At 43.9% G+C, this 27,695-nt stretch overlaps 5 protein-coding genes and 2 pseudogenes across 5 annotated transcripts in view; 3 read left to right on the forward strand and 4 right to left on the reverse strand.

Annotated features, from left to right (window-relative positions):
- LOC149107586 (nucleolar protein 6-like) overlaps positions 1-8,963 on the reverse strand; it is a 29,882-nt gene extending 20,919 nt beyond the window's left edge. The window contains exons 1-5 of the mRNA XM_089295329.1: positions 8,812-8,963; positions 5,705-5,848; positions 4,889-5,008; positions 4,236-4,415; positions 3,261-3,429 (exon numbers count right to left, since the gene is read on the reverse strand). Coding sequence (XP_089151455.1) covers positions 3,261-3,429; positions 4,236-4,415; positions 4,889-5,008; positions 5,705-5,848; positions 8,812-8,871 — 673 coding nt within the window. The 5' untranslated portion in view covers positions 8,872-8,963. The remainder of the gene's footprint in view (positions 1-3,260; positions 3,430-4,235; positions 4,416-4,888; positions 5,009-5,704; positions 5,849-8,811) is intronic.
- A 58-nt stretch (positions 8,964-9,021) lies between these two features.
- LOC149107587 (3'-5' RNA helicase YTHDC2-like) lies at positions 9,022-25,872 on the forward strand. The gene is made up of 3 exons (XM_089295341.1): positions 9,022-9,188; positions 24,697-24,787; positions 25,660-25,872. The coding sequence occupies exons 1-3, from the start codon at positions 9,068-9,070 to the stop codon at positions 25,727-25,729; spliced, it is 282 nt and encodes a 93-aa protein (XP_089151467.1). The 5' UTR covers positions 9,022-9,067; the 3' UTR covers positions 25,730-25,872.
- On the forward strand, positions 9,197-12,303 carry LOC149107588 (uncharacterized; annotated as a pseudogene).
- On the reverse strand, positions 18,025-19,250 carry LOC149107589 (uncharacterized). The gene has a single exon (XM_089295336.1). It carries the CDS (start codon positions 19,233-19,235, stop codon positions 18,039-18,041), a length of 1,197 nt encoding a protein of 398 aa, XP_089151462.1. The 5' UTR covers positions 19,236-19,250; the 3' UTR covers positions 18,025-18,038.
- On the forward strand, positions 19,343-20,705 carry LOC149107590 (uncharacterized; annotated as a pseudogene).
- LOC149107591 (uncharacterized) lies at positions 20,707-22,342 on the reverse strand. The gene has a single exon (XM_089295332.1). The coding sequence runs from the start codon at positions 22,327-22,329 to the stop codon at positions 20,707-20,709; it is 1,623 nt and encodes a 540-aa protein (XP_089151458.1). The 5' UTR covers positions 22,330-22,342.
- LOC149107592 (RNA polymerase II elongation factor ELL-like) lies at positions 24,675-27,205 on the reverse strand. The gene is made up of 3 exons (XM_089295344.1): positions 26,977-27,205; positions 26,789-26,836; positions 24,675-24,761 (listed from the first exon to the last, which is right to left on the reverse strand). The coding sequence occupies exons 1-3, from the start codon at positions 27,109-27,111 to the stop codon at positions 24,750-24,752; spliced, it is 195 nt and encodes a 64-aa protein (XP_089151470.1). The 5' UTR covers positions 27,112-27,205; the 3' UTR covers positions 24,675-24,749.
- Positions 27,206-27,695: the final 490 nt, after the last annotated feature.

Here is a 27,695-nt window from a genome sequence, read left to right on the forward strand (position 1 = left end):
TACTGGATGAAAACAAAATTGAGAATTATCCTGACAAAGTAAACCTGAAGAGAATAGAAACTAATGAAAACTGGGAAACTATGAGCGGATTTCATGGAAATAATTGCCTTAATAAGCACATGATAAATATTTAACTATTAAACGGAGATAAAAGAAAATGGTACCACTGATAGAAGTACATCAGAGATTGAACATAAGCATATTCAAGAAAAGCAGGATTCGTGTTTGTGGGAGTGAAATTTTCTTAGTGATTATTATTAACATTTTAGATGCAACAAGAAATGTCCAAGATTGACCACTCTCATAAAAAAGTCAGTGAAACTGTGTATTAAAAAGGCTGGCTGGTGCAAAGTTAGTTTTGGCTAGTGACATGAGACCTGTTAGTAGCCATTATGCCATTGCACCAAGAATTTAGTCTTGTGTCCTGGGTACTTTTGAAAATAAGATAACAAATTAACCTTGCAACATTTTAACATCTGTTTTCATAAGCACCTGAAAAATCTACAAGGCAGAGTAGTGCACATGGCAGTTCTAAGATGCCCTGATTTCTCTTCAGTTTAGTTGTGTTGCTAGACGTTAGGCATTCTGTAATTCAAGCAGTTTCTGAGTTTTGTATATCAGTGAAAAGAAAGATGAGAAAATAATTTACTTGATACAGGTTGAAGTTTTCTGTTGTGAATTGAGTTGCAAAAATACTTTAGTGGGGCCATAATCTCCTTTACCCAGCCCACACACATGTAGTATTATGCAATTGTCAGTTGCCCAAGTTTAACTGTCACAAGTTCTAGAGCCTCTTGGAAGATGTCTACTCCCATTTGACTTGATTCTTTTAAGGGATCTAACCTTTCCAATACAAATGACTGCACTGAATCATGTTGTCCCAGGTCAATTTCTTCAACTACAACATTGTTATCACTGTCCAATGGAGTTGGACCATCAGGATCATCACCATAGTATTCAAAATCATATGACTTTCCATTTGAAAGGGGGTTTTCAAGCTGCATCATATGATAAGCCACATTTGGTATGGCAACCAGTTTTTTTTCTGTTCTTACATTTTGGTGGCTGAAAGCTTCAGTGAACTGGCAAAGAGCTTGGCTTATCCTTGGTTGAAAAACTAAGTTTAAGGTGAAAAGATGCACTGAATTATCAGTGTCCAGGATGCCTGACAATTCAATGCTATAAAAAGTGTAAAAGTACAAGTGGGAAGCACAACGGAAAACATCCCTCCACAATCTTTCAGTTTGTTGGTTGTGTTGATGGCCCAGCAGTGAAGCTGCCCCTCTCCTCTCTTCTAACCTGCACTGTTGTATCGCACACACCAACGTTTTCAACACCATGATATACTCGTACTCTGAAAGGCCAAAATTCTCCGTCTCTCTTAACAGCATCCAGAAACAATTCTGCTTTATTGTTGGCACTACATTTCAAAAACGTTATTCTCCGAGAAAATCCGTCTATACAGCCGTGAATTAGTATTTTCCATCGGATCAGAGAGTGATGTCCATCCAGATGCCAAAGCGAATTTACGCACCCCATCTCAAGACAGTATTTTGGGGATCTAATTTTGTTAACCTTTCTCTTATTCTTCTCCGTTGAACCCATAACCCACTGGACTTAAAGAAACCTGCAATGAAGTTATATCCAGTAGCACTCCTGTGGTTAGAAATGTACTCTTGACTGATTTTGGTTCCTTATCAGCTAAGCTGTCGAAACCCCTCACATCTTCTAAGCCATACCGCCCGGGGGCGGCATTGCCTATATGGTCTATATAGGTATGTGACGCTCTGAAGGGTATGGTTTTCAAGCAGTTTACTCTAGGATAGGGTATATAAATCAGAGTGTTTGAGTCTAGAATAGGGTATAATTTTTCACAAAACTGACTAGTTGGTTGAAGATTTTATCTAGACTAGGGAAACCAGGAATTGTCACTCAAAAATATAAAAAAATCAAATCGGCAAGTTTAAATTTATGCAAATCAGCCTCAACAGTGTCGATAGATGGGGGGATTTGGGGAGTTTAGTCTAGTATGGGGTAGCAAAATTCAGCTGACCTAGCTCTGGTATAAGCTAAGGGTTCCAGGGTCCCAGCGGCACATCCCCACCCAGAAATTCCCAAAGTACCCCCCCCCCCGGGCCATACCATGTGTCACTCTTCTGTGAATTGTCCATCTCGAAACTCTGTTATCGTTGTCCAGACGAATACTAGTCCTCAAAGTTTCTCAAGCACCTCAACAGGAATTTTAAGAAATGGTCTTCCATGCTTTCCTCTTTTTTCGCTTTCTATCGTAATGGATTCCGCAGTAAAAATTGACGGAGTAATAGCTTTGCGACGCAACACACTGAGCACATCGACAAAAGCGACAGCAATGGAATCTAAATTTTCGTTGTCCCTTGTGTCTCGGTTGTAGCAATGCCTCATTTACCTAAGCAGACTAGTGGTTTGATCAAGAACTTCGGCGTGCGCTTCTGCAACTTCTGAGTCAAAATTCTCAAAAATTATTTCCGTTTTATCCAAGACATCTGCAAGAAACTTAGGAAACTCGACTTCTAAATCTAGTTCTCCTTCGCCCGCCATGTTTTCAGTGCTCTCTAGTGCTCAGTTACTCTCGTTCCTGTTGGCCGCGCTCGGCCCAGGAAGATTGCATCAATATTCGAGGTGGATTGCATCAATATTCGAGGTATTGGATTGAATCAATATTCGAGGTATTGGATTGCATCAATATTCGAGGTATTGGATTGCATCCATATTCGAGGTATTGGATTGAATCAATATTCGAGGAATTGGATTGAATCAATATTTCAGGTATTGGATTGAATCAATATTCCAGGTATTGGATTGAATCAATATTTCAAGTATTGGATTGAATCAATATTCCAGGTATTGGATTGAATCATGAAAATTAAAAGATTGAATTGAACCAAAAATTTTATTTGCCATTGGATTGAATGCCTTTTTATATGTTTAAATAAAACCATTATTTAAAGGATTAATCATATATTGCAAGGATTGAATTTTGCTACAAACGGCTTGCCATAATAAGCCTCTCTATTCGGCAGAGGCTAAAATTGGTTTTTTGGGTGGGGAGAATTAATCCATTGAACAATACAAGTGCAGGTTCAGGGTTACATGAAGGACGATGGTAATCCATTTGACTTTGTGCCTACACTCACTTTGCACAGTGGCATTTATAATGGACGTTTCAAACCTCTCTGGAGGAGAGAGTACACACAGTATTTAAGCAGTGTTTAGTTACTAACCTTTAGGCTGGACCAGAAGGATGGGTCTCAATACCTCACCATTCATGTGTGTGAATTGAACACTTTCAAACAATGAACTCTTCATTAAATGTGCTGCTATGTTGCACAGATATAGTGCACGTTTGTGGTGGTATCTCAGGTTCAGATAGTCCTTTGGTTGAAAACATTCCTAATGTCGAAAAAATATTACAAGCCTGCATTAATTTCACTTAGTTATACACACTGTACAAGTATAACAGGAGATAGACACTTAAAAAAAATTCAACTTTATCCTAGAAACATGTGTTGTAGAATATAATGCATTAACCATTGTACATTACATCTATGTACAGTGTACATGTAGTGCTCACAATTACATGTATTTGTGTATGTACAGTAGAACTCTGAGAATCAGCCTAGAAATGGACAGAATGCTTGAGTTGACAGTGTACATGTAGATCTATAATAACATACCAATTAGCTTATTTACATGCAGAAAGGCTATTCTACCTTAGCTACAAAAAAGGATGTGTGCATGAAAATGATAAGACTTTGTAGACTGACACACAATTGCTATTGAATTTCATGGAAGTGAGATGGAAGGAGAAGCCATACTGTAAATCCAGCTAGCATTCTTGGTCTTTCCTTTCCTTCCATTAATATTAAAGCTTCTTAGTTTTAATTCCCATCGTTTTAAAATAAAGGCTGTCTCTCTGTCTCTCGCCATCTCTCTCACTGCGCTGCACTGACGACACTAACTACAAGTCAATCCCCTACAAGTTCAATTACTAACAGTACCATTCATTTTGCAATTCTCCCTTCCAAAATGATAACAGCAAGATTGAAGGAACTCCCGAATGAACCTGCAGAAAGTACCTAGCCAACCCCTTGTAGCTAACCACGTTCAAATTGTGTTCAAAGGTTCAATGTATATGCATCTACAGAAGAGGAGCCAAAGAAAGAAACTAAATGTCAAGCAATCATAAAACCTCTCACCTTCGGCATCTCCACAGCAATATCCACATTCAAGTCTGGTTTTGTTTCTGTCCCAAGCAGATAACTTCCAACAACTTTGACACTCACTGGTTTTCGAAAACAGAACTTCCCTTTCACAGGAGAGGGGGTAGGGGGGAGAGGAAATTTGGTTCCCCTTGGAAGACATGAGTGGTCTGCCACCTGAAGAAAAGTAGGTGGAAAAAATTGTTAACAGGCCATATTCGTATTCCTTGTGTTAGACTGGAACTAGCTTGCAATGGAGGCTCACGTGGGGGAATATCATAAAAAAGGAATGTATTTCATTTGCACTTGAAAATACAGATTGAGAAGTTAACTAAAAACAGAACCAGGTGGCACGCGGCTTCCATGGACCTATGCTTTGTACAGGGAGTGGAAGGGAATAAGTCAAGTCAGTTGACTTATAAGGGGACTTTAGTGTTACCAACTTTGGGTTGGGGGCTAATCGACTTCTTTATTGAAGCTACAACTGTTATAACAGCTCAGGCTGCAGACTAACCGACTTGGGGGCTTAATGACTGGGTACCATAATGCTTTGGTTTAAATTAAACTGCCATGAAATGCATGTAAACATGCTGTGATGTTTCAGCCAGTGCAATACATGATCCATCCAAGAGAGCCTTTAGTTAGCTAACCTCTTGCTCCTTTTTCCCATCAGGTAAAGACAGCAGTAGAGTATTTAACTCATGCAAAATGTCATCCAGAGCTTTATTTCTGTCTTTCTTTGGTTGCACTTCAGATAGAAGTTCAGTTATCTAGTTGGAACAATAATTAAAAACACTTTTAGCCTAGTGTCCTGTACTAGATCTAGGAAAAAAGTGAAATACTTACTACAGGTGTAGGCCTTGACTAATAAATACATAACTGTAATTCTCTACATGTATGTTCACCGATAATCCTATTCTTTTAGTCAGTTGGAACTTACAGTAGTGTGAGGTGCGGTGCCGTGTAATTTAAGCATGTTGGACTCCAGGTTCAAGCTCTCACCAGCATCATTGTGTTGACTTCTTCAACAGGATACCCCCGCAGTGACGATACGTGTACCTCTCTTCACCCAGTTGTATAAATGTATGCTGTAAATGCTTAACTTTTGCTTGTTCATGTGTGTTCACAAAGAATGGATTGTGGCACACATTTAAGTTTACTAGCAGAGGTTTTTTTTAAAAAACAAAACAAAAAAACAAAACAAAACAAAAACATTACTGTTTACAGATCTAATAATTAATACTTTATTGCACTAGCATCTTTGATCCGTAATGGGGAATATTGGTCTTGTTCTTTTTCTTCATTGGACCTCACCTGCAGCTTATGGTCCATAGACTTGCTAAAAGAGGACTAGACCAGTATTTCTCTAATATGGACCTTATGATAGCTCAATAAATAACTTAATATAATTATAGTATATGTATATATATCTTGTACTTCTGTTAGCTGTAGACATTTGAACAAACCTGCATACGAAATAGACTAGACTTGAAAAGGTTCTCCGTTTCTTTGAGGGCATTAATCTCTTCACTGGTTGGTGGCTGATATAAACTCTCCTTGTAGTTTGTACTTTTTGCTTCATTTTCTTGTCCATTTGTGACAACAGTTCTCTAAGTATTAAAAGAAGAAATTAAACAACCACAGTATCAGAAACAGTCACTGAGTTGGAGAATGGCTGGGACAGTACAAACAAGTAAGATAACATATTAAGAAATTAAGGAAAGGATCAAATGAAATTCAACCCCATGACCTGTGTACATATAGTAACAGTGCAGTGCTTTACAGACTGAGCTATTACGCCAACTAGAACAGGGGCAGATCAAGGATTTTTCTTAGGAGGGGGTGCACCACTAAGGACTGGTGTAACTGACTGGTGAGGTAAACAAATTTTAAAAGCAAATATGAAGAAGGAGGCTTCACTTCAGGGGGCAGGGTGCACATCCCCTGCACCCTTCCCTAGATCTGTCCCTGTAGAAGCAGGTTATGTTTTGAGTAAGTATTACACCTGAAACTGGGCATGCATATGGGGCGGATCTATGGGGGTTCAGGGGATTTGGGGGATTTGGTTGGTTTAGTCAAGCTCCCTAAATTTTAAAAAATGAGATATTATAACACGCTGACTTGGTCTGAGAATTTTAGAAATCCCATTTCCAAGGACCTCAATCTCAAAAATTTTCCAGGCAAGGATGCCCCCAGACCCCCTTATCCATATATCAAAACTCCTCTGTAAAATTCTCTATCCATCCCAGATATGAAGAATCATATGTTTGAACTGCAGGAGATAGATTTTAAGACATAAAACTTGAAGAGAATTGCCATTTGACTTATGACAACTCAGCTGTAGCGCTGACTTTTCATGTCTTTTAGAAGTCTTGGACACTTTATGCTATAGTCTAGAGGTATTGGAACCAGTGTAAAATCCAGACTGCGGACTGCAGATTGGAAACTACAGACTGGGGTAAAAATGCAGACGGAGGGTAAAATGCAGACTGCAGACTTATAATTTTGAAATGAATTGTGTTACTATTCCAATAGACCATTTTACAGTTCTATGCATGGTGGCCTGACCTTTGAATGGCAGCAAGGCTGGAGGTGACCTTGTTTTGATACAGACCTCTCTGCTTGAATGTCATGTAAATGCACCTAGTTAGCATTAGCACAATTTGATTTACACAACAACAAAAAATGAGGTCTGTATCACAACAAGGTCACCTCCAACCTTGCTGCCATTCAAAGGCCAGGTCACTGAACAGACAACTGTAAAATGGTCTATTATGCAGGGCTATGGACTGTAAACAGGCTAACTGGAGTACAGATTTTCACTCCTCACTTCCTCACAGCCTGTTTAACACCTAGGTTAGTCTGTTGAAGGTAAGCACTTCATATTGGAATCAACACGTTATACGATTAAAAATTGTACAGTCTGCATTTTACCCTCAGTCTGCGTTAATTACCCCGAGTCTGCAGTCTCAGATCTGCACTCCGCAGACTGCGTTTTACACTGACTGGAGCATGATATGGTGTTATCTAACAAGGCTAAACTTCAGAATACCCCGACACTTATTAGCATCTCATTGAATAAGAGTAGCAACTATTGTTATATACCTCATTCTTCAAAGCCCACTGATACATGTAAATAAAGTGGCCGGGTATTCTGAAGTTGCTCCTCTAACGATAAGGTCTTACTGAGAAAGACACTTCATTCAAACAGGGTTAAAATACTTACGCATCAGTCAATTCCAGCAGTGCCCATCCCCCCCCCCCCCCCGGGCTAACCCCTGGGCATAAGCATTTTTTAAGAATAATGGGCAAATTCCCCGGGGTGGGGAAACATAAGCTATCTAAATGCCCCGGGGTGGGGACGAAGAAAGAGGGCAAATGCCCCGTTCCCGGGATCGTCGCCTTGCAACACCTCCACAGTTTTTTTAATTAATCAGTGAATAAAACGGTCAACTGTTCAGTATTTTAATGCAATGGTAAGACTTCAAGGACAACAGTACGTGTTAGTTGATTCTGATTTTATTTCTTTATATTTGTTTTTAACAGTTTGCTAGAGGATAGCTGGGATTGCCGCGGACGTGCCCCCAGCCGTGAGCGATGATGGGCGCCTGTATTCACAGGCTACATTTTCTGTGAAGAATCAAGACATTTTAAATGATGATGCATTGCATTTTAAGCTCGCAAGATCTGTCTTGAAGATCGCATCATTTGAATTCGCAAACCTTAAGTATTTTAACTCCACTTTCATGAATTTAAAAAATGCTAGGCTAGTTTTGAATGCGAAATGCGAAATAGTCGTGTTCACGTCAGTTATTGTTTTGTGATAAACAAAACATAGTTCACCTTGTCACTTATATTTATATGCTTACAAGTAATGAAGAAATATCTAAAATTGAGAAAACATAACTTTAAAAACAAGTTTCTCTAGTCCCTGACGGACAAGCCATTGTTCGACAAACGCCTCGTCTTTCCCGATGAACTCATCCATGGCACTTTCTGAAACACGTGTCGAATGCCCTGGGGTCGCCCCGGGGGTACGCAAATGCCCAGCCCCCGGGCTGCGATAAAATTGCGGATGCCCCACTCCCGGGACTGACAACTTGAGCAAATGCCCCGCGGTTGCCCGGGGGGGGGGGGGGGCATGGGCACTGCTGGAATTGACTGATCCATCACGTATTCCACCCTGAAGCGAACAAAAAACACGTGTTGAAGACATGATTGATCATCGCAGTTATACACTCAACTTAAGCAGTTGTGAAATTAAAGCCTGAAAAAAAATTTCACTGGCACTGCACCGGTATCGCAGAGGTCATCGAATCCCGTTCAGGCCTGAATTTTTTGGTTTCTTTTTTCAAGCTTTAATTTCACAACTGCTTGAGTTGTGTATATAACTGCGATGATAAATCATGTCTTCGTGTCATTCTCTGCAGTTCAAATATATGAACTTTCATATATTCATTTGTACAAAAACATGTGTTTATGTGTTTACACGTGTTTTGAAAGAAGCCTGTATTCTAGAGTGATGTTATTGTTAGTTAAACAAAATAATACATTCGTTCGAGTTCTGTTTTACCTTTTTGGCAACATAATTGACTTCAACAGGGTCTTTTACAGTTTCTGTCTCACGCTTCATCTTATTGATTGCTTCTTCTTGCAATAAAACAACGTAAACAAATCTCACAACCTCGATCCGCCATGCTTTACACGTGGAGCAAACTATTGCAACAGGGAGGGATGGGTGGGGAATAATGGTACCTTGAGCCTTCACGGTCAGCAAACAATATTCTCATTATGTATGCTTTAACAAAGTGTGACAAACGAAATCAAAGATGGCCGCCACCGGCTCGTCGAGAACATCCAAAACACAGCGCGAAATCTGCGTTAAGGAAGAGTTAAAGATTGCTGTAAAAATTGCTCTTGATAGATTTCGATTTGAAGAGGGTCAAAAAGGTAATGCTGACATTTGTCTTGTTATTTAAAAGTCTAATGCAATTTGTAAATGCGTCCTTTGTGTTAGGTGTTGGAGGGAGCGTACATATTACCAGCAGCTGTTATTTAGTGCTTTATAACGAAAACTAATGAACCACGAGCGTATTCATGCGTAGTGAGGGCTGTTTCCTCTCATGTCCTTGGTGTGTGTGTGGCATAGCATAAATATTCATGAGACATATTAACTGAGAACAGATTTTGAACGTTCAACCTTGGAGTATCAGCATAAATGATCAATTAGGCCCTTTCTTTTTACATCCGCATCCCGCTATTGAGGGTCTCGTAAATCTGAGAGGGAGGGGGGAGTCTTGAAAGGCCGTTTCTGAGGGGGCAACTGTGTCAGTTATGTTATAATCTGGTCACGTGAGGAGTCATGTTATTGGTAATCGGATATCCATGTTGTGTAATGTAGGATTTCAATTCATTCTTCGTGATTATTAAAGCATGTAGATCTACAATTCGCTTCACCCTGATGTATTACAAGTTAGATCTTTAAAAAATGTTGAAGGTGGAAGTGTGTCGGTGCTTTGATCTTCCTTTCTTGAGGGGTAAAGAGTTTACTTAGAACTCTGAAGGGATAAAATTCAACATCTTCAGTAGGATATAGCAGATATTAAATGACAAAACATAATTATTTTTGTTGCGACAACATAGCCCTGCAAAATGTCCCCTGGAAATATGCAGTACAAAAAGAAGGCAATAGATAGTTGCGTTCGCTTGTGACCAGAACCCTCACTATATATGTGTGTGTGTGTGTGTGTTTCTCTTCCTCCTTGATCAATGCTGTGCCAGAACCCGCACTTCGGGTCCAGCGAAGCAGCAATGTCCGCAACGTCCGTAATCAATATGCGCGGATGTGCCCTTCACTAGTATATTCAAAAATGTGCCAGAGTTTTTTCCCTATTGGAGAAGTGCATGAACAGTGTATACGCCGACATGGCTGCCGCAAGATATTCGTCCGATGTTCTGCAAATGTTCTACAGCCCAATACCGAGGGAGGAAAAAATAAACCTTCCAGAACCGTTAGAAGCAGATTTTACCGCATTATACGACGGGTTCCAAATATCCCAAAACGATTTCCAAGAATGGCTCCGTGTATGGAGAATGGATATATCCGAAAGGAACCCCCACAATAAAGATCTTTTGAAGTTCGCAAGAGAAAACAAAGAAAAGATCACTGATCTGGTTGGACAAGAAACCCAAAGGTTAAATAGCGTTAAAGTAAGTTTCGGGTTACAAGTAAAGTTCTTAATAGAAAGAAACGGTGAAACGCAATTCATGGAGCATTATTTCAAAGACGATGAACCGCACGTTTTCAAAAGGAATGATGAGGAACAGACAAAACAAAAATTCGATGAATTCATTGAAAACGCAAAAGGAGAAATAGAGCACTGGTCTGAGAAAGGATCAGGATGGGTAGTTGAAAAGATACAGATCGCGTACGTCAATGTTGCGCGCTACCAGCCACTTCGCGGAGGGACCTATTTGCCTCTTCCAGCCAAACTGGCAAAAAAGAAAGCAATAATCAACGTGCAAAACAGAGACAACGAATGCTTGAAGTGGGCAATCAGAGCCGCTTTATTCCCTCCAAAAGATGGAAAGAACCCGCAAAGACCAAGCAAATATCCGGTTAAAGACGGTATTAACTACGGAGGCATCGATTTCCCTACACCGGTAAAACAGATAGAAAAGCTCGAGGCACAAAACCCAAAACTCGCAATAAACGTATTTGGCTGGGAAAACGATTGTGTGATTGTGCACCAGATAAGCCAAAAACAAGCGAATGTGCCGCGGATAAACCTGATGTTAATCGAGTCAGGGGAAATTCAGCACTATTGTTACGTAAAAAGAGAAAACGCTTTGCTGTTCGATCAGAGCAAGAACAGAAACGCAAAACACTATTGTATGCTATGTTTGACCGGTTTCTCAAGTGCAGACTTGCTCGTGAGTCACAAAAAATATTGCAACGGTGTGAATGGCAGGCCGACAAGGATCGTGATGCCAGAAGAGGGGGAAAACATCCTTTGCTTCCGAAACTTCAAAAAACAGATGAAGATGCCTTTCATTATTTACGCGGACTTTGAGGCAATTATCAGAAAGATTCTGGGCTGTGAGCGTGAGAGAATGCAAACAAGCTACACAGAGAAGACCGAAAGGCACGAGGCATGCGGTTACTCTTACCTTGTTGTGAGAAGCGATGGTAAAGTGGTAGGTTCGAACACTTACAGAGGCGAAAAGGCGGTGGGGGAGTTTTTAAGTGACGTTCTGCAGGAAGAGGAGAAAATAAGAGAGAGTTTGGCCACCCCGGAACCGATTGTTATGACGTGGAAGGACTGGGAAAATTTCAATAAAGCAACTGATTGCCACATTTGCAACAAAGCTCTGATAAAAGACGAATTCATGGATTCTTTGCCTGTCTGGAACGTTGAAGAAGCGGGTGAAGAAAATGAAGGTGAAAAATGGAGTTATTGGGGACAAGGCCACAAAAAATGTTTTTACAAAGCGCAGAAAGAGAAGAAATGGGGTGTTCAAAGGCTGAAAAGACTGGAAGACGAAAAAGACCAGTTGGAAGCAAAATCACAGGAAAACTGTAAGTACTGTGGAAACCCTTTACTTCAGAAAAACTTCAGAGACGCGGTAAAGGACCATTGCCACATAACTGGCAGGTTTCGCGGAGCCGCGCACGATGAATGCAATAAGAAACTGCGAATTAACCACAAGACGGACCCAATACCAGTTGTATTCCACAACCTAAGGGGTTACGACGCGCACCACCTGATGCAAGCGATGTCGCAGCTGGAGAAAGAGGTGAAACGCGTCGCCAACAACATGGAGAAATACATCACATTCTCGGTCGGAGGTCTGCGTTTCATCGACAGCTTGAACTTTTTGCAAGGAAGCCTCGATTCACTTGTAAGCGCAACACCGAAGGAGTCATTGAAAATAACATCAACGATTTCAAAAGGCAGCGACCTGCTTTACAAAAAAGGGATCTACCCTTACGAGTACATGGACTCATGGAGGAGATTCGGCGAGACGAGGCTTCCTGACAAAGAGAAGTTTTACAGCAAGCTGAACGACGAGCACATAACAGACGAAGAGTACGCACACGCGCAGGCTGTCTGGGAGTATTTTGAATGCAAAACGCTGGGAGATTACCACGATCTTTACGTGAAAACGGACGTTGCTCTGCTGGCGGATGTTTTTGAGAACTTCCGAAACCTGTGCCTTGAGCAGTATGGGTTAGATCCGGCGCATTATTACACGTCGCCTGGCCTCTCCTAGGACGCGCTCCTGAAAAAGACGGGGGTCGAGCTTGAGCTCTTAACAGACTACGAAATGCATCTCTTCGTGGAAAGGGGGATGCGGGGCGGAATCTCCATGGTGAGCAAGAGACACGCCAAGGCAAACAACCCGCAAGTACCGGGCTACGATCCCAGCAAGCCAAAAAAATACCTCATGTATCTCGACGCAAACAACCTTTACGGATGGGCGATGAGCATGCCTCTCCCGATAAGAGGTTTTAAGTGGAAACGCGACGTGCCCACAGAGGAGGAGATTCTTAGGATAAAAGAAAACGCAAAGATTGGGTGCATTCTCGAGGTCGATCTCGAATACCCGCAAGAACTTCACAAGGAGCACAACAGCTATCCCCTGGCGCAGGAGAAAAAGGCCGTAAAAAAGGAGTGGATGTCGGACTACCAAAAGGGGTTGATGAAAGACATGGATCTGAAACCCCCGGACAGCAAGAAGCTGCTGCTAACGCTTCATGACAAAAAGAACTACGTTGTGCATTACAGAAACTTGCAGTTTTATTTGAAGCAGGGCATGAAACTGAAGCGCGTGCACAGGGTGCTGGAGTTCGAACAAGAACGCTGGATGGAGCCGTACATCCGGATGAACACAGAGTTCAGGAAGAAAGCGAAGAGCGACTTCGAAAAGAACTTTTACAAGCTCATGAACAACTCCGTTTTCGGCAAAACCATGGAAAACCTGCGTAACCGCGTTGACATAAAAATAGTGCACAGCAACGAGACGGACAAAATAAGGAAATTGATCGCCAGCCCTTTGTACTCAAGGCATGTTTTATTTTCAAACGACATGGCAGGAATCGACATGCGAAAAAGCAAGCTGCTTCTCAACAAGCCAGTCTACACGGGGATGACGATCCTTGACAACAGCAAGATCCTGATGTACGACTTCTATTACAACGAGCTTAAAAAGCAGTACGGCTCAAAGTGCGAGCTGTTATACACGGACACCGACAGCCTTCTTGTCGAGATTGAAACAGAAGACGTCTACGAAGACATGAAAAACAACATGAACCTTTACGACACGAGCGACTACCCGAAGGAGCATCCTCTCCACTCAAACACGAACAAAAAGGTCTTGGGCAAAATGAAAGGCGAATGTGCAGCAACCTCCATCGCAGAGTACGTTGGTCTGAGACCGAAAATGTACTCCATCTTGAAGTCGGACGAAAAAAAAATCAAAAGAGCGTTGTCAAGAAACAAATAACGCATGAACAGTACAAGGAAACGCTTTTCGGTGCGAATCAGCAATGGCATGGAACGAACATTCTTCGAAGCGAGGGACACGAGATCTACAGCATGCATCTTAACAAAATTTCGCTTTCGCCATTTGATTCAAAGCGATGGATAGATGACGATGGTATCCATACAAAAGCGTACGGGTACATCGGCATGGATATATTGTCAACATTAACAGATGATGAACTTAGAGTGTTGGAAGCCGAAGTTTCAAAGTTTCTCTGGGGGTAACTGTGTGTTTGGAGGGACAACCAGCAGCTCTTCACGAACAAAGCCGCGCTTGGGACCTTCGCGCAGATAGTAGAGAACGGGCTGATCCGGTTTGGAAAAAGATCTTTCAATGCCGAAAACTTTCAAAGACCAGATTGGATCCGTGGCCCTTTTCACGCCCCCTTCAAGCTCGCCGGGCTGGTAGAGATAACGAACTTGGACAAGAGAGGGGAGGATTTTTTCGCGTTTTCCAACAGGCCTCGTGTAAGGTGTCGACGGCCTTGCGTAAACAGATTTTTCTTTGATGGCGACGACGGGTTTCTTGCCGATAAGGCTTGTGACCTCGTTGTTCAAAGCCGAAACAACTTCAGGAAGTCTTTTCACCCAGGCAGTGGACCGCTTGCCCTCAGGGAGAAGCATCTCCACGGCGTACTGGTGGCCGAACAAGCGCTCGGCCAGAGTGCGGTTGAAACGTTCGACAATGGCCTGGTCGCGGTGAATGTCAACGCGCCCGCGCCGGATGAAGGTTTTGTGCTCGTCCATCTCTTTTGTAACAGCGCCCATGAATTCGCGCCCAGGGTCAACCTGCAGCATTTCAGGCCATTCCAGAGGCGAGCGCTTGTAAATCTTCTGAAAGGCCTGGGCGACCTCATCAGAATTTTTCGAAGTCAGGGGTTCGGCCTCTTTGTAGCGGCTGGCCACATCGACAACGGTCAGCCCGTATTTGAAAACTTTGCGGCCGCGAGGAAGCTTGTCGTGCGGCAGAAAGAGAAGGTCCGCCTGATGGACCTTGTTGGGTGTGGGAACGTCTAATTTCGGCCGAGGAATTCGCTTCGGCGCGGGGAGGAATATCTGCCAGAGCGCTTGCCTCATCAGCCACTTTTTTGCGGTTTCTTCAGGTACCTTCACGGCTTCGGCTAATTTTTTGATGGCGGCGATACCTTTCCAGTAGCCCCTGGGGCTGTAGTAAATCTTTGCGAGTTTGGCGTCCATATAAGTAAGGCGTAAAAAAGTTTAAAAGAACCGGAAGGCCGCGTAGCCCAGAGCGAGAGCGCCGGCGCCCACGAACGCGAGTTCCCCCTTTTTCTGCTGCTTGCTTGGCTGATAGAAATCTGAGAACTTGGGCTCCTTCGGGGGTACCATCCGTTCGTCAGGATGCGCCTTGTTGTAGAGTTTGAAGGCATAGTCGGTGTTGGTGAAGTTCTGCTTGGCCTGCTCCTTTGTTTGCGCGTTAGTCGCGATCCAGTCGAGAAGTTGTGTTCGGTCGCGCGTGTATTTGGCGTAAGCCGCTTGATAATCTTCGAGAGCTTTGTCGTGGCGCTTTTTTTCTTCAAGCGCAGCTTTGTCGCCCCCGCCAAGCGCCCTCGCCAGATAATTGCCACCGATAAAAGCCGTGGCGTTCAACACAGCCCCGCCAATCATGATCGCGATGCTCGCCATGGTTATATATTAACGGGAGTTTTTTTCAAATCACAACTCTAAGTTATTCCTGTTTTTCCTCGAATGGTACCATGTTGTTCGCAATCCAGTCGAGAAGGCCTTCGGGTTCGGTCTTGTATTTTTCTTTGGCGTTTTGATATGCCTTGGCGGCTCGCTGTTGACAATCTTTCAAAAACTGCGCATCTTCTTTTTTATTCAAGTTTGCCTCGATCCAGGCGTGGTTGAGAAGTGAACGCTCGAAACGCTCAAGAAACTCCTTGAGTGCTTCGTCGTAGCTCTTTCCGTCTTCTCTCGCGGATCTCGAAACAGCCTCGTGAACGTCGACGCTTGCAATACTTGCCATGGCGCAATATAAAAGACTTTTATTTCATTTCTTCAAACGCTGTTGGGGAGGATTTTCTAGTCCCCGAGGTACTTTTTGAGCGCAATGCTGCCCGCCATGACGGCGGTGAACTTCACGTAATTCATAAACCGGCTGCTGAGATCAGGAGTGAAATTCTCTTTCACAACCTTTCTTGCGACCCAGCCGATGCCGCGGTTAATCCCGTGAGAGTTGCGGCGTCAATGGCGGTCTTGACAAGCTTGTTGTCGGACATGGTGCGTTCGATATAAGTAAAGAAGGAAAGTTTAAAACAAAATTAATGTCTTTCCCGCGTCCTTTTCTGCGGACTTGGCACACAACACCTCTTCTTCTTCTTCTTGTGCAACCTCGTCGTCAAATGCTGCACTCAAAAGATCGGCGGTCGCACAAATGACCGTTTTGTTTAAGTCCTACAACACACTCGAGATAGCAAAAAAGGTTAAGAAACAGACGAGAAACTTGGGAGCATCAACTGTGAACATGTTGATATATTCCACTCGGAAAAGTTTAAAACAAATTTATCTGTCTTTCCCGCTTGCTCTTTATTTCAATTTGGCTGCCTTTCTGGGAATTCCAGGCAAAAACTTTGTTTTGGTGATTCCGCACACAGCACACTTCACTTTTAGCAGTCGCCGGTTGCTTTTTGTAGCAACAATTTTTGCTGTTCCTCGGACGTTCGGCGTCACTCGCCCGTCTTTCACGCAGTAGACTTCCATCTGAGTATATTTTCATAAGCTTTCCTCCAAACTGTGTTAATTTAATCTGTCTATCCTTCTTCTTCTATTCTTCTATAAAATTCTTCTTCTTTTATTTCTCTTCTTACTTCGTCTTCTATTTTTCTTCTTTTTCTTTCTGCGGCCTTATCAGCAAACATTTCGTTGGAAAGTTGCACCACCTTTTTGACAGCATTTGCGGTGAATTCGAGCCATAATACCGTAATTCCGCCAATTGCGGCTGTAGAGATGAGAAACTGCACAAAGGATGGGTTCGACATCGCGATATACTTTACACGCAAATGTTTAAAGCATTTTTCTTAATCCTTTTTTTCGCTGTGTCGCGCGAGCAGGTTCTGGCTCGACACTCGCGGGCTCAGGCGCAGGCTCCGGCGTTTTGAATTTGTCGAACGCGGGCTTGGCCATTGCCTTGAGCTCTTCCCGTTTGTAATAGATCCCGAGCAGTGAAACGCCAATGCCGCCAATAGCAATCCATTGGTTGGCGCTAAGGCCGCTGCTCTTTGGGCTTTCGCTCTTTGTGCTTTCGCCTTCTGTCGGGGCTGGCTCAGGGGTCTCTCTGGCGGCTTTTTCCGCGTGATAAGCCTCGGCCGCTTTCTTCTGTTCTTCCCGGGCCAGCCGCGTTCTTTCGGCAACTATTTTTCCGGCGGCCACACGCTTTGGATTTTTTACGCGCTGCGTGGTTGCAGTCGGAGTTGTCGCTTGCTGTGTGATATCGGCGACAGGTGCTGTCTTGGTCTCGACCTGAGGCGCGTGTTCGGTAGACATGCTGAAGCGAGCCGTATTCTAAGCAAATGAAAAAAGTTTAATTGTTAACAATTTGTCGGAAGCCCTCAGCAGTTGTTGATGATTGCTGGAAAGTTATTCTGCAGTTGCTGATCCGGGTACTTCATCAACGCCCTCAAGCGGACAGCCATGTTCATTACGAGAAGGATGGCTCGGCTCCGGCAACTTTGGACTAAAATCAACATGTTTAGTGGTGATGAAAACCGCGTTGGCCGCAGCAAGAAACCGGCCGCACTTCAAAGCGTAATCATCGAAGATGGCTTTCGTGGTCCTGGCCGAGGGGGTGTAAAAGAGGACAATCGCCGCCACGTTCTCCCGGAAGGAAGACGTTATGCCGGTCATCTTCTGGGTCAGCGCCCAAACGCTGATGCCCATATGTCGGGCAGAAAAGGCGAGCTTCACCAGCTCGCCAGTGCGCCCTTTCACATCTTCGGAGGCCGCGCAGTCGTCGAGGATTATGAGCGTGTTGGTGCCCTCGGAAAGCCATCTCACGAGCTTCAACCACTTTTCAACGGCGTGTTTCTCGCAGACTATCACATCAATTCTTGGATCGTTTTCGCCAAGCCGGTGGTAGGTCTTGTTGTGCGTGAACGTCGGGCAGATGAGCACGATGTAGTCTAACTTTCCGCGGAACGGGCCGTAGAGCTGGTCCACCACGAACCTCGATTTGCCTGAATTTGTTGGCCCCACGATGAGAGCGTTGAAGGGTATCTTGCTGGGGTCCATGTTCATATTAATTCTGTACGGAGTCCAGCTGTCTGTCAATAATGTTGAACTGGGAGTCGGCGATGACGAATACGTGGCAGTTCACGTTGCCTGAGCCTTCAGCTTTCCTCTCGATTTCCAGCTGGACGCCGTCTGTACTGTTCAAAAGGCGCTTGCCGCTTCCATGCATTTCTTGGTCCGCCATGGAGCGCATATCAATCAGAAGCCCGAAATTGTCTCCGGTGTAAAACTTTGTCGCATCCATGTGCCCGGTTTTATTTTTTTCCTTCACGAAGAAGCGTTGGGCCTCTTCCCACATGTCCTTGCCTTCGACGCCGTTGTTGTAAATCATGTTGGGCGAGCTGTTGATCGTGACGCTGACTTTCGTCCGATCCGGGAAGATGTATTTTTCCGAATCTCTGGTTCCATCGGTATAAGGTTCTATGAAAAGTAGCAGGGGGGCTTTTAGCGACCTTTTTTGAGCGTCGACTTTGATGTTCTTCCTCGTGTCGGTGCCTTTTTTGAAGATCACAACTTCGGAACGCATCACGTGGTCATAGGCGAACTCTTTTCCGCTGGAGTAGTCGCTGTACGCCTCGTCCGCCAGAGTCTTGCTGCGGATCATTTCGTACTCGAGCTGGATGTTCGTCAGCTTGTATTTCAGCTGGGTTGTATCAGTTCCAATGACCACATGTTCAGCTTCAGCAAGTGTTACTTCGAATACGAGGTCGTTGTAAAGGGCCTGGGGGTAGAAAACACCGTGATCGGTTAGGATCTGATGGTCAAGCCTGATCCGGTACTTGCTTCCGTACACCTCATTCAGCTTGTTTTCAGCGGCGACGCCCGAGGTTTCCTTGTCTCCCGCGCCTGAGCGGATCTTGCACAGATCCTCGCTCTGAATCCCTTCGAGGATCATGCCGTCTCGCTTTTCCTGCGAAAGGAAAAGGTCATCAAAGATTTTGTAGATGCCGTAGCCGACCGTGTCTTGCAGGGTAGTGCCTCCAAACTTCACCTGCATCCTGTCAACGAGCGCCCGCGTGACGTTCTTGACAAGGAAGTTGTTGGCGTGCCCTCCAGAAAGGTCGATGTTAAAGACAAGCGCTAGCGAGCCCGGCACCAGAACCTCGTTCACGTTCAGCTTGAGCACTGAAACATACAGCGTATCGCCGGGTTTGGCTTCAGTGCGGGAAAAGGTGATCCGCTTGACTGCGCGCTCGGCCTGCATGGCGTGTAATGTCTTTTTGCTCTACGTTGCGCAAAGGTTCTCTGGAACTGACATTGTATAATACGCCGGCGATTATTTCTAATTTGAAAAATAACATGCTTGAAATATATTGCTATGGCGGAAGGCGGTGGCGAATTTGGTTACAAAGACCCGAACCTTGACAACCGGATTGACCACGACGATGATGATGAAGAACAAGAGGTTGACACAACCCATCCTTTTCAGCCAGGTGCGGCGTCCACTCCCTACCAACCTGGCGACCCCTACCACGGAGGCGAACAAACGGAAATGCGTACAATGATGCACGAGCAGTCCGGCCTGCCTGACACTTCTTATGCCGAGACATCATTTTTTGGAGAAGATACCCTTTGCTTGAACCTGATCCGGAACGGAATTTTATCATAGACCGGCTAAAAAGCCAATTTTCCAAATTTAAAGAGAGTAGTTTTACAATTATGAAAGGCACCAAAGGGAAAACCAAGGGTCAAATTGTTGCAGTAGGTACGGGTGGAGGTGAGTACCAGATTATGAAAAAAGACGGGACAGACTTCACGAAAAGTTTTTTAGAAAGGTTTAAAGACAAACTTGGGCCTAGAACTTCAGTTGTCATTGAAGAAGACCGGGATACTGTCAGAGAAATGAAACAAAGACTGAAAGAAGCTGAAAACCAACCGCAACAGGCGGAAACACTCTCTTCGCAAAGAGAAGAAGAAAAGAAAGAAGTTGAAGATCTGAGATGAACAAGGTTCGAACCTTGAAAGTGAAGCAGAGCTGCGTAGGCTCAAAGAACTGAAAAAGAACTATCAAACCGATCTCGAAAACAAGAAAAAAGAATTGGATTCGCTTACAAAACAAGCAAAAAACCGAGAAAAAGAACAAGCCAAGGTTGATAGACTCAGGGCCAGCATCGCTGCAAAAGAAAGTGAAACAAACGCCATGGAAGAAAGGCTAAACCAAACAAAACCGCTGGACGACCTGAAAGAGCATGAAAGCGAGCTTCAGCGCCAAAACGAGGAAGACCAGGCAATCATCCAAGATGAGAATGCATCGCCCTCCGAAAAAGAAGCCACAGAAGGCAGAGTGGCAGAAAGAAACGAGGAGATCGCGCGTTTGCAAACTCATATCGCGGAAAGGGAAAGGGGGCGGCCTCTCTTGGAAAGGGTCAAAGAAGTCTTCGAAAAACATGGCGTGACATTGGCCGCTATTCTTCTCGCCGCCGGGACCACAATCGGAGCTGTCATCGGGGTCCTCACCAGAGGTTTGCAAGCCACCGGCAAAGCTTTGGGGAATGGCCTCAAAGATATCGCCGCGAAACTTGGTTCTCTTCTGCCCGGGCTGATTGGCTCGATTGTGAGCTTCCTTTTCAAAGCTGCCGGCCAAGTCGTTAGGTTTCTGGCCGAGCATACCTGGCTGCTTATTCTTGCCGCGGTGGCCTATTTGTTCGCAGAATATTTTAAGAAGCAGCGTTAACTTACCGCCAAGCCATCAACAGCAACGCCGATAATCCAACTACACCGACAATGACAGCCGTTTTGTTAATCTCGTGTTGCCGTGTTTTATCTGGAGCCTCGGGCTCAATTGTTTGCGCCGTTGGTGGCGCTTGTTGAGTTTCGGACGAAGCTGGTTTCCTTGATTCGGCTGTTGCGGCTTTGTGTATCGGGTTGGACGGGTGGCTGTTGGGTGGGTTAATTTTTGACGGGCCGCCTGCCATAAGTTTGAGCCCAGCTTTTTTTGTCCCCGGATTTACCGCGTTGTTGACCCCCAGTTTCATCCCGGAGACCGCCTGTTTCAGCTTGTTGTTGTAACCGATCGTGCTTGCGGTGCTGATTATCATTTGCGCGGGCATGAGCCAGGCCATGGGGGCGACAGCAAGATTGAGCCTGACCTTCGCTTGATCCACCGCGAGCTGGTACCTTTGCACGCTCTTGGCCAGGTCGGGCTGTCTGATCGCGTCTTCCATCAGCACCAGGAACTCGCTTTGGGCTTCTTTCGCCCGGCCGCCAGAACCGAGAATGCTGCTGCGGACGTTGACTTGCGCGCCTAGGACGCAGTAAACGAAAGCATCGATTGACTGGTTGATTCTCGACAAGCCCGCCTGCGTCAAACCGTTCGCGGTGTTGGGCGCAAACCAGTCGAACTGCCGATCTCCAAAAAAATTGGGCCGTATAAACTCAATAAGGTCCCCCTTAATCAGTTTTCCACCTTCGTCGCTAAACTTGTTCCAATCAGGATACTTATAATCTGTTTTTGTTGGCGATTGCCCCCAAGGCTTAACATAAAACACCCCCAAACCACTATTTGCACCCCAAGTAAACGTTAAGTCGCTTGAGGGGTCTATGCCGAACTCGCCGCATATCCTTTTGTACGAAGCGACGTCATAATGATTATTCATCTGGTCGAACGTCGGGTCTCCGGGTAAAGCGCTTATGCTCTGAACACCTCCTAGCTGGAACAAAATTCGCCTGACCGTGAAATACACGTGGAATTTGTAGAAAGCTCTTATCTGCGGGGGGAGATTCATCCCGCTGTCAAAGATTTCGCGAGAAACTCCGCACCCCCGTGTCGCGCAGAAAACCGCGAAGTTGAGCTGCTGCGACCAATATTTCATGTCAGGCCCTCCTAACCAGTGTTTTGATTCGGTTCCAGACGTGTGTTTGAGTTTGGTGTCTTGAAATATTTCTCTGAATTTTGTTGTGAAATATTGGTCAGGCGTGACGTAGATTTGGATTGCATCGTCGAATATTGTCTTCAAGCTTGGCGCTTTGCCGTCGAAAGGTACCGCAGGGATGGGCAAAGAAATTTTTGAGCCAAGCGGCGACAATTGGTAAGGAAAACCCCCGCTGTCTCCCAAACCGAGCGCTTGTTTCATTTCCTCGCTCCAATAGTTTCTATCTGAGCCGAAGACGCTTTGAAACGAGTCTTCGCTTTCTTTGAAAAACACCTCCGCGGTCACGTTATTTTTCTCGTCGACGCTTCCTTGCGAAACGAACCGGCTTTTGTCCGCTTTGGGGAAGCGGTTTAAAAAGTTTGTCCACGCCTTTTTCTTCGCCGCCTCCGCTTTTTTTAACGCAGGACCATTCCACAAATTGGCCATCTTATTTGAACACAATTTTGTTTGTCAAATATAAAATGGTTGTTCTCACTATTGTCACGCAACAGAACGGAGAGACTATCAATTTTGAAAAGCCGATACCGAGAGTCGATTTCATGAAACTCATTTCTTGCAGTTTGTACAACAGCTGGTACAATTTGACAAGAGAAGGTTGGGCCACCTTGGGAGATAAAGACAAAGACAAAGCCGTATCAGTCGGTAAAATAGTCCCAGGGCACTACAGTTTAGAAAGAATGGCAAAAGAAATTGAGGGTCTGTTCGAAAAATATCAATAGAAAGCGTTGAAAACAGCAATAAACCAACCTCTTGGCCAGCTTGTAATCAGAAATTTTGGTTCTGGGGCAAAACCTATCGAATTTGATCGCGATTTGGCCTATATGCTTGGTATTGGGCGAAAGTTTCCGGCTTATAGCTTTGCTTTCGTGAAAAAGCTTGGCTCTCCTGCGACATATTTCATTCATTGCGACTTGATCGACAAACAAAAGAATCTGTTCAATGGCAAAAGGTCAGATGTCTTGGCCTCATTTGATGTGAAAGGGAACCCTTTTGAAAAGGTTAGCTACCAGGGTTCTCCGCAACAGGTTTTGCGAGACTGCTCTACAGGCCAGTTCATAAATAGCATCACCATTAGCGTGAAAGATGAAAATGGCGAACTCTTTGATTTCAAGGGCTTGCCACTTCTTTTTGAATTAGAGTTAAATTAAATTTCTATATAAACGCAATGTCTTCGGCAAATCTGTTACCACCAAGTGCGCCGCCTGACGAGCGTCTCTATCCAGTGGTGGCGGAGCCTTCTCAAAATTTCCGCTTGCAGAAGGTCAAGGAGATTTCCAACACTGGGCAGTGAGGTCCACCACTATCGCCTCGTTGCAAAAAAATACAAACGCGCGAGAAAGTTCGTTAATTGGGGCGCCGCCGGCTCCAGCGTTCTCTCGCCAGCGTTTTCCAGCGCGAGTTTTGGCTCCGCTCTGTCTGTGGTTGGCCTGCCGGCAGCCGTTCCTCTTGGCGGCGCTGGTGGATGCTTCGCTCTTGTTTCGTCGGGGCTGATAATCGCCAGCAAAAAGCTCGACTCGAAAATAAAGAAGCATCAAGAGATTACCACGCTCGCCGTTGCCAAGCGGGATACCGTCAACAGACTTCTATCAAACGCTTTGAACAACAACGAGGTGTCATCCCACGAGTTTGACACCATCCTTTCAGAGTTTCAGCAGTACAACTTTCTTAAAGACCAGGTCCGAGCAAGGATGCTTCGCCAACCATCAACGAGAAAGCTTCCTGATGTTGATGTCCAGAAAATGGAGAAAGACATCCGCGCCAAACTTGAAGCAGAAATGATAAAAAAAATAACGAACCCTCCCGCTTCGAACTAAGTTTTAGAAACAGACGGTTTTATTTCCATGTAATACGAACATGATTGTCTGCTTCCACTTGGTTGCGTTTCTTGTGGACGAATTTTTCATCCCTGAGTGGCAAAAAGAGGCTCGCGATATTACGCGAGAAGTCGTCGCTGCGATGGTTGAGGCGGGTGAGGTTTTTTAATAATAACGCTCCCCGCCAAAAAGGAACCACTCGTGCCAATCGTAACCGTTCCACGAACATATTTCCAAAAAATTCTTGTAATCGGGGTCGGCTTCTATGGTAATATTTGGATCCGGCCTTATCGAGGTATTATGAACTGTTCCCTCATTTTCGAAACAGGGAAAACAACAACCCTCGAAATAACAGTTAGCATAATTAAAACAAATTACCATTCGCACAATTTGCTGCTTGAATTCGCAGAATGGCAGTTTTAAGATACTCTCGTGAACCTTGCCCCACCCCATTTCCTTTTTTTCCTTAATTTTTATCGCGATGTACTCCTTCAGAATCATCTCGCGAAGCTCTGGAGGGAGATTTTGGATGGCCTCGGAAAGTTGACAGTTGCTTGATTGTTCGGCAGCCATGTCGGCGTATACACTGTGCATGCACTTCTCCAATAGGGAAAAAACTCTGGCACATTTTTGAATATACTAGTGAAGGGCACATCCGCCTATATTGATTACGGACGTTGCGGACATTGCTGCTTCGCTGGACCCGAAGTGCGGGTTCTGACACAGCATTGATCAAGGAGGAAGAGAAACACACACACACACACACACACACATATAGTGAGGGTTCTGGTCACAAGCGAACGCAGCACAGTGCAAGCGTAACGCTACTCCGAATCTTCAGATGAGGAGTAGCGTTACGCTTGCACTGTGTTGCGTGAGTGCTGTGCCAGAACCCTCACTATATATGTGTGTGTTTCTACTAAATTTACAATTTATTGTAAAGTAAATTTTACAACATCATTTTTTCTCTTCATTTCAGTTTTAGAGTTTCCTTCATCATTTACTTCTGTGGAAAGGGCATATGTACACAGACTATGCCAGAACCTGGGATTAAACTCAAAAAGCAAAGGGTAAGCTGTATTGTAGATCACTACATGTATGTCTGTAAAATCAGTAGAGGCACAACAAGGTTTTACCACTCCTGGTAATTCTTTGTTTGCTGTTCAGTGCATCCCTGCTAGAGTTAAATAAAAACAGACTAAACAGCATAACCAGCCCTTAAAAGTTTTGAAAATTTCAAGTCATAATTATACATGTATAGGCTTCAACCAGGTACTCTGACAGAAATAATTCGGTTACAAGTGTTTATTCAAAAGGATGTGCACATTGCTTAAAAAAAAAATTAGTTCAATACTTCACTTAATCTTGCAATGTACATTAATTTTGTATTATAGTTAGCAATTCTCCTACTTGGATTGAAAAATGAATTGCTTGCAAATTTGGCATTGGTCTATACATGTAGACTGTGCTGCAAGTGAATGCAGGAAGACCAGAAAGTGTGTGTAATTCCTGAAGTGGAAGTACAGGTGCACATGTACCTGAACATGCTGGTACTAAACTTATGACTCCATGTTTTGGCCAGGGCTTGGAAGTAACAATAATAAATTATAGCTTTTAAGAAACGGCCAAAGTAGAATACTTTTTTTCAGTACTACATAGCTCTGCCAACTGATTTGCCATCCCTAGTTCACACAAGCTATGGCTCTTTACCAGGGACTGCAGGGGGGGTGGGGGGGGGGGGGCTGGTAGGACTCACATCTTTGCTTGGGCTGGTTTCTCAGTACAGGTGACATGGATGATGTATGAATTTTACCACTTGAAAGTAGCAAAATGGCAGAACAGTGACCCTTAATTCTTGATTGTCTAGCGCAGATTCTTTAGCACTACTGCTCTATAATGGTCTTGGCACTCCCTGTTTAAACAATCCTCTTGTTTATCCCAGGGGTCAACTTCAGGGGAAGACAGTTACATGCACAAAGCCACATTGCTTTGAAGGAATAGGCATCTTCTAGTCAGAATCAATAGCCGTGGAGCAGGTGCAAGGTACAATGGAATCCGGATTTTTCGAATCACCGTGGGAAACAGACATTGGTTTGAAAAAGGGTACAAGATAATTGTATGCTGTGAATAAAATGACAATGGGATTCCACTGTAATTTATCACCTTGTAAATATGATCTTAACCCACAATTACCACAACATGCATATCTACTGATCACGATGACATAAAAGGTTTCAACTGTTTGGCCAGAACAAAAAATTGATCAGCTGATTGCAATTTCTGTTTAATAGTAAAAACTGTTGTTGAATATTGTTACAAATTATGATGTATTTGCCATACTCTACTTGGCATAATGCTTAACAACCTACAACTGTGTTTTTTCTGGAATCTTTCTGTTCGCCCATTTGTAAATATTGTGAACAAACTGAAATTTACACCAAACAGCCTCTCCTTTACATACACATTCAATGAAAAGCACAAAAGGGCATTTTTTTATGACTCCAGGTTCGTGACTAAATAATATTTTCTTCAAGAACAAAGGCTGAATTTACCATTTTAAATTATATACACAACTCACGGTTTACATGTTAAATATTCCGTCTGAAATATCAGTAAAAAGCAAGTTAATTCTTGTTCCAGCTTAGATATAGTTCAATCAATTATGTCTTTTTTTTTCCAAGCTCGTAAAGGGCGGACAAAAAGATCTCAGTACTCAGTGGCTTTCAATAGACAATAAACTACATAATTTGCGTCAAAGAGGACCTACGCTTAATATTAAGCCCTGAACAGCACACAAACTGTAAGAATCTATAAATAATCTAAGCGAAGGTTCGAACTACAAATTGATCAACACGGCGCCCGGCTGTACATACAAACTTAGCATTGCAGTCAAGTACGAGTGAATTTTTATCATGCCTGAATTAACATCTGGTGCTATGATTTATTCATTTTCAACCTGGCTCACTTTTAATTATAGTCGACGATACCAGGAACAAATAATATCTCCCCAGCTGACCATCAACGGGGAATATAAGTTTAAGACACATGAAAATTTCAACTAAAGAACGTACCCCTTGTAATCCTGAAAATTTAATACTTGGCTTCCGTCTTGACGATACCTGTGAGAGGAGAGTTAAGGTCAAACAATGAAGTGAATCGGTAAGTACTTTTCAAAGAAACACCACAGAATCATTGCCTTTCGTTCTACAGTATGTGGACACAGACACAAGTTTGCTGACTCGCGCTGTCTACAAATTACCTCAACAAGTTGATACTCTTCAAGCGCTCGTAAACAAGAATCCGTTAATTTCACGTGTACTAGAAGCTTGTTATTGCTTGACTCCGTTCGGGATATGAGGTTGTACGAAGTTTTCGGTTCTAAAACAATGGCCATCGCATTTTCTTTTCCCGAAACCTAATAAACTCCTACTCCATCCGCGAGCAACATCCGCTAAGAAAATTTCATTGCGCCTGTCTAATATATACCGCGGATCCAAACACTACGATCTTGACCTAATATGTTACACCGGAAGTATTCAGGGAATCATCGGAAGACATCGAGATGAGGCTAATACACGTGCTTCCGCCAATTGGGTTATTGAATGCTGAGAAAGCACTGGACACGAGAAAGGCGAGATTAGAACTCAGTGTCCTCACGGACATTTTTCTTTTTCAGGAATTACTGGTCTGTCCTTGAAACAATTTAGGATAATTAGGCATTGAACTGGACGGGATTACTAGGCAGAATTTTGGATTTAGAAGTTTAAAACCTTTGCCTGACGCATCATCGATATTTGTGTCTTGAGTTCGTCAAGATTGCAAGCAAAAAGGCATTTGAAAAAGCTCGAACGCAAAGGGGTGGGGCACTGGGGAAAGTTTTTGAGCCACAAACGTGGCCGCTTTCGCATCGTAAGACGTAGCAAAAAACTTAGCGTCTGTGGACGGACTAACTTGTACAAAATGAGACTAAGATTACTT

The sequence above is a fragment of the Orbicella faveolata genome, unplaced genomic scaffold (assembly GCF_042242905.1).
Source record: "Orbicella faveolata isolate gen_17 unplaced genomic scaffold, um_ofav_v1 contig_26, whole genome shotgun sequence".
NCBI lineage: Eukaryota > Metazoa > Cnidaria > Anthozoa > Scleractinia > Merulinidae > Orbicella > Orbicella faveolata.

Bases quoted from the DNA above. Each gene is read 5' to 3' on its own strand.
- LOC149107587 (XM_089295341.1), top strand. From the start codon at position 9,068: ATGGCCGCCACCGGCTCGTCGAGAACATCCAAAACACAGCGCGAAATC. The intron at 9,189-24,696 runs GTAATGCTGACA...TCTTCATTTCAG, and splicing joins ATTTGAAGAGGGTCAAAAAG to TTTTAGAGTTTCCTTCATCA. The intron at 24,788-25,659 runs GTAAGCTGTATT...TGTTTATCCCAG, and splicing joins TTAAACTCAAAAAGCAAAGG to GGGTCAACTTCAGGGGAAGA.
- LOC149107589 (XM_089295336.1), bottom strand. From the start codon at position 19,235: ATGCAGGCCGAGCGCGCAGTCAAGCGGATCACCTTTTCCCGCACTGAA.
- LOC149107591 (XM_089295332.1), bottom strand. From the start codon at position 22,329: ATGGCCAATTTGTGGAATGGTCCTGCGTTAAAAAAAGCGGAGGCGGCG.
- LOC149107592 (XM_089295344.1), bottom strand. From the start codon at position 27,111: ATGGCCATTGTTTTAGAACCGAAAACTTCGTACAACCTCATATCCCGA. The intron at 26,837-26,976 runs GTAATTTGTAGA...CTCCTCTCACAG, and splicing joins AAGAGTATCAACTTGTTGAG to GTATCGTCAAGACGGAAGCC.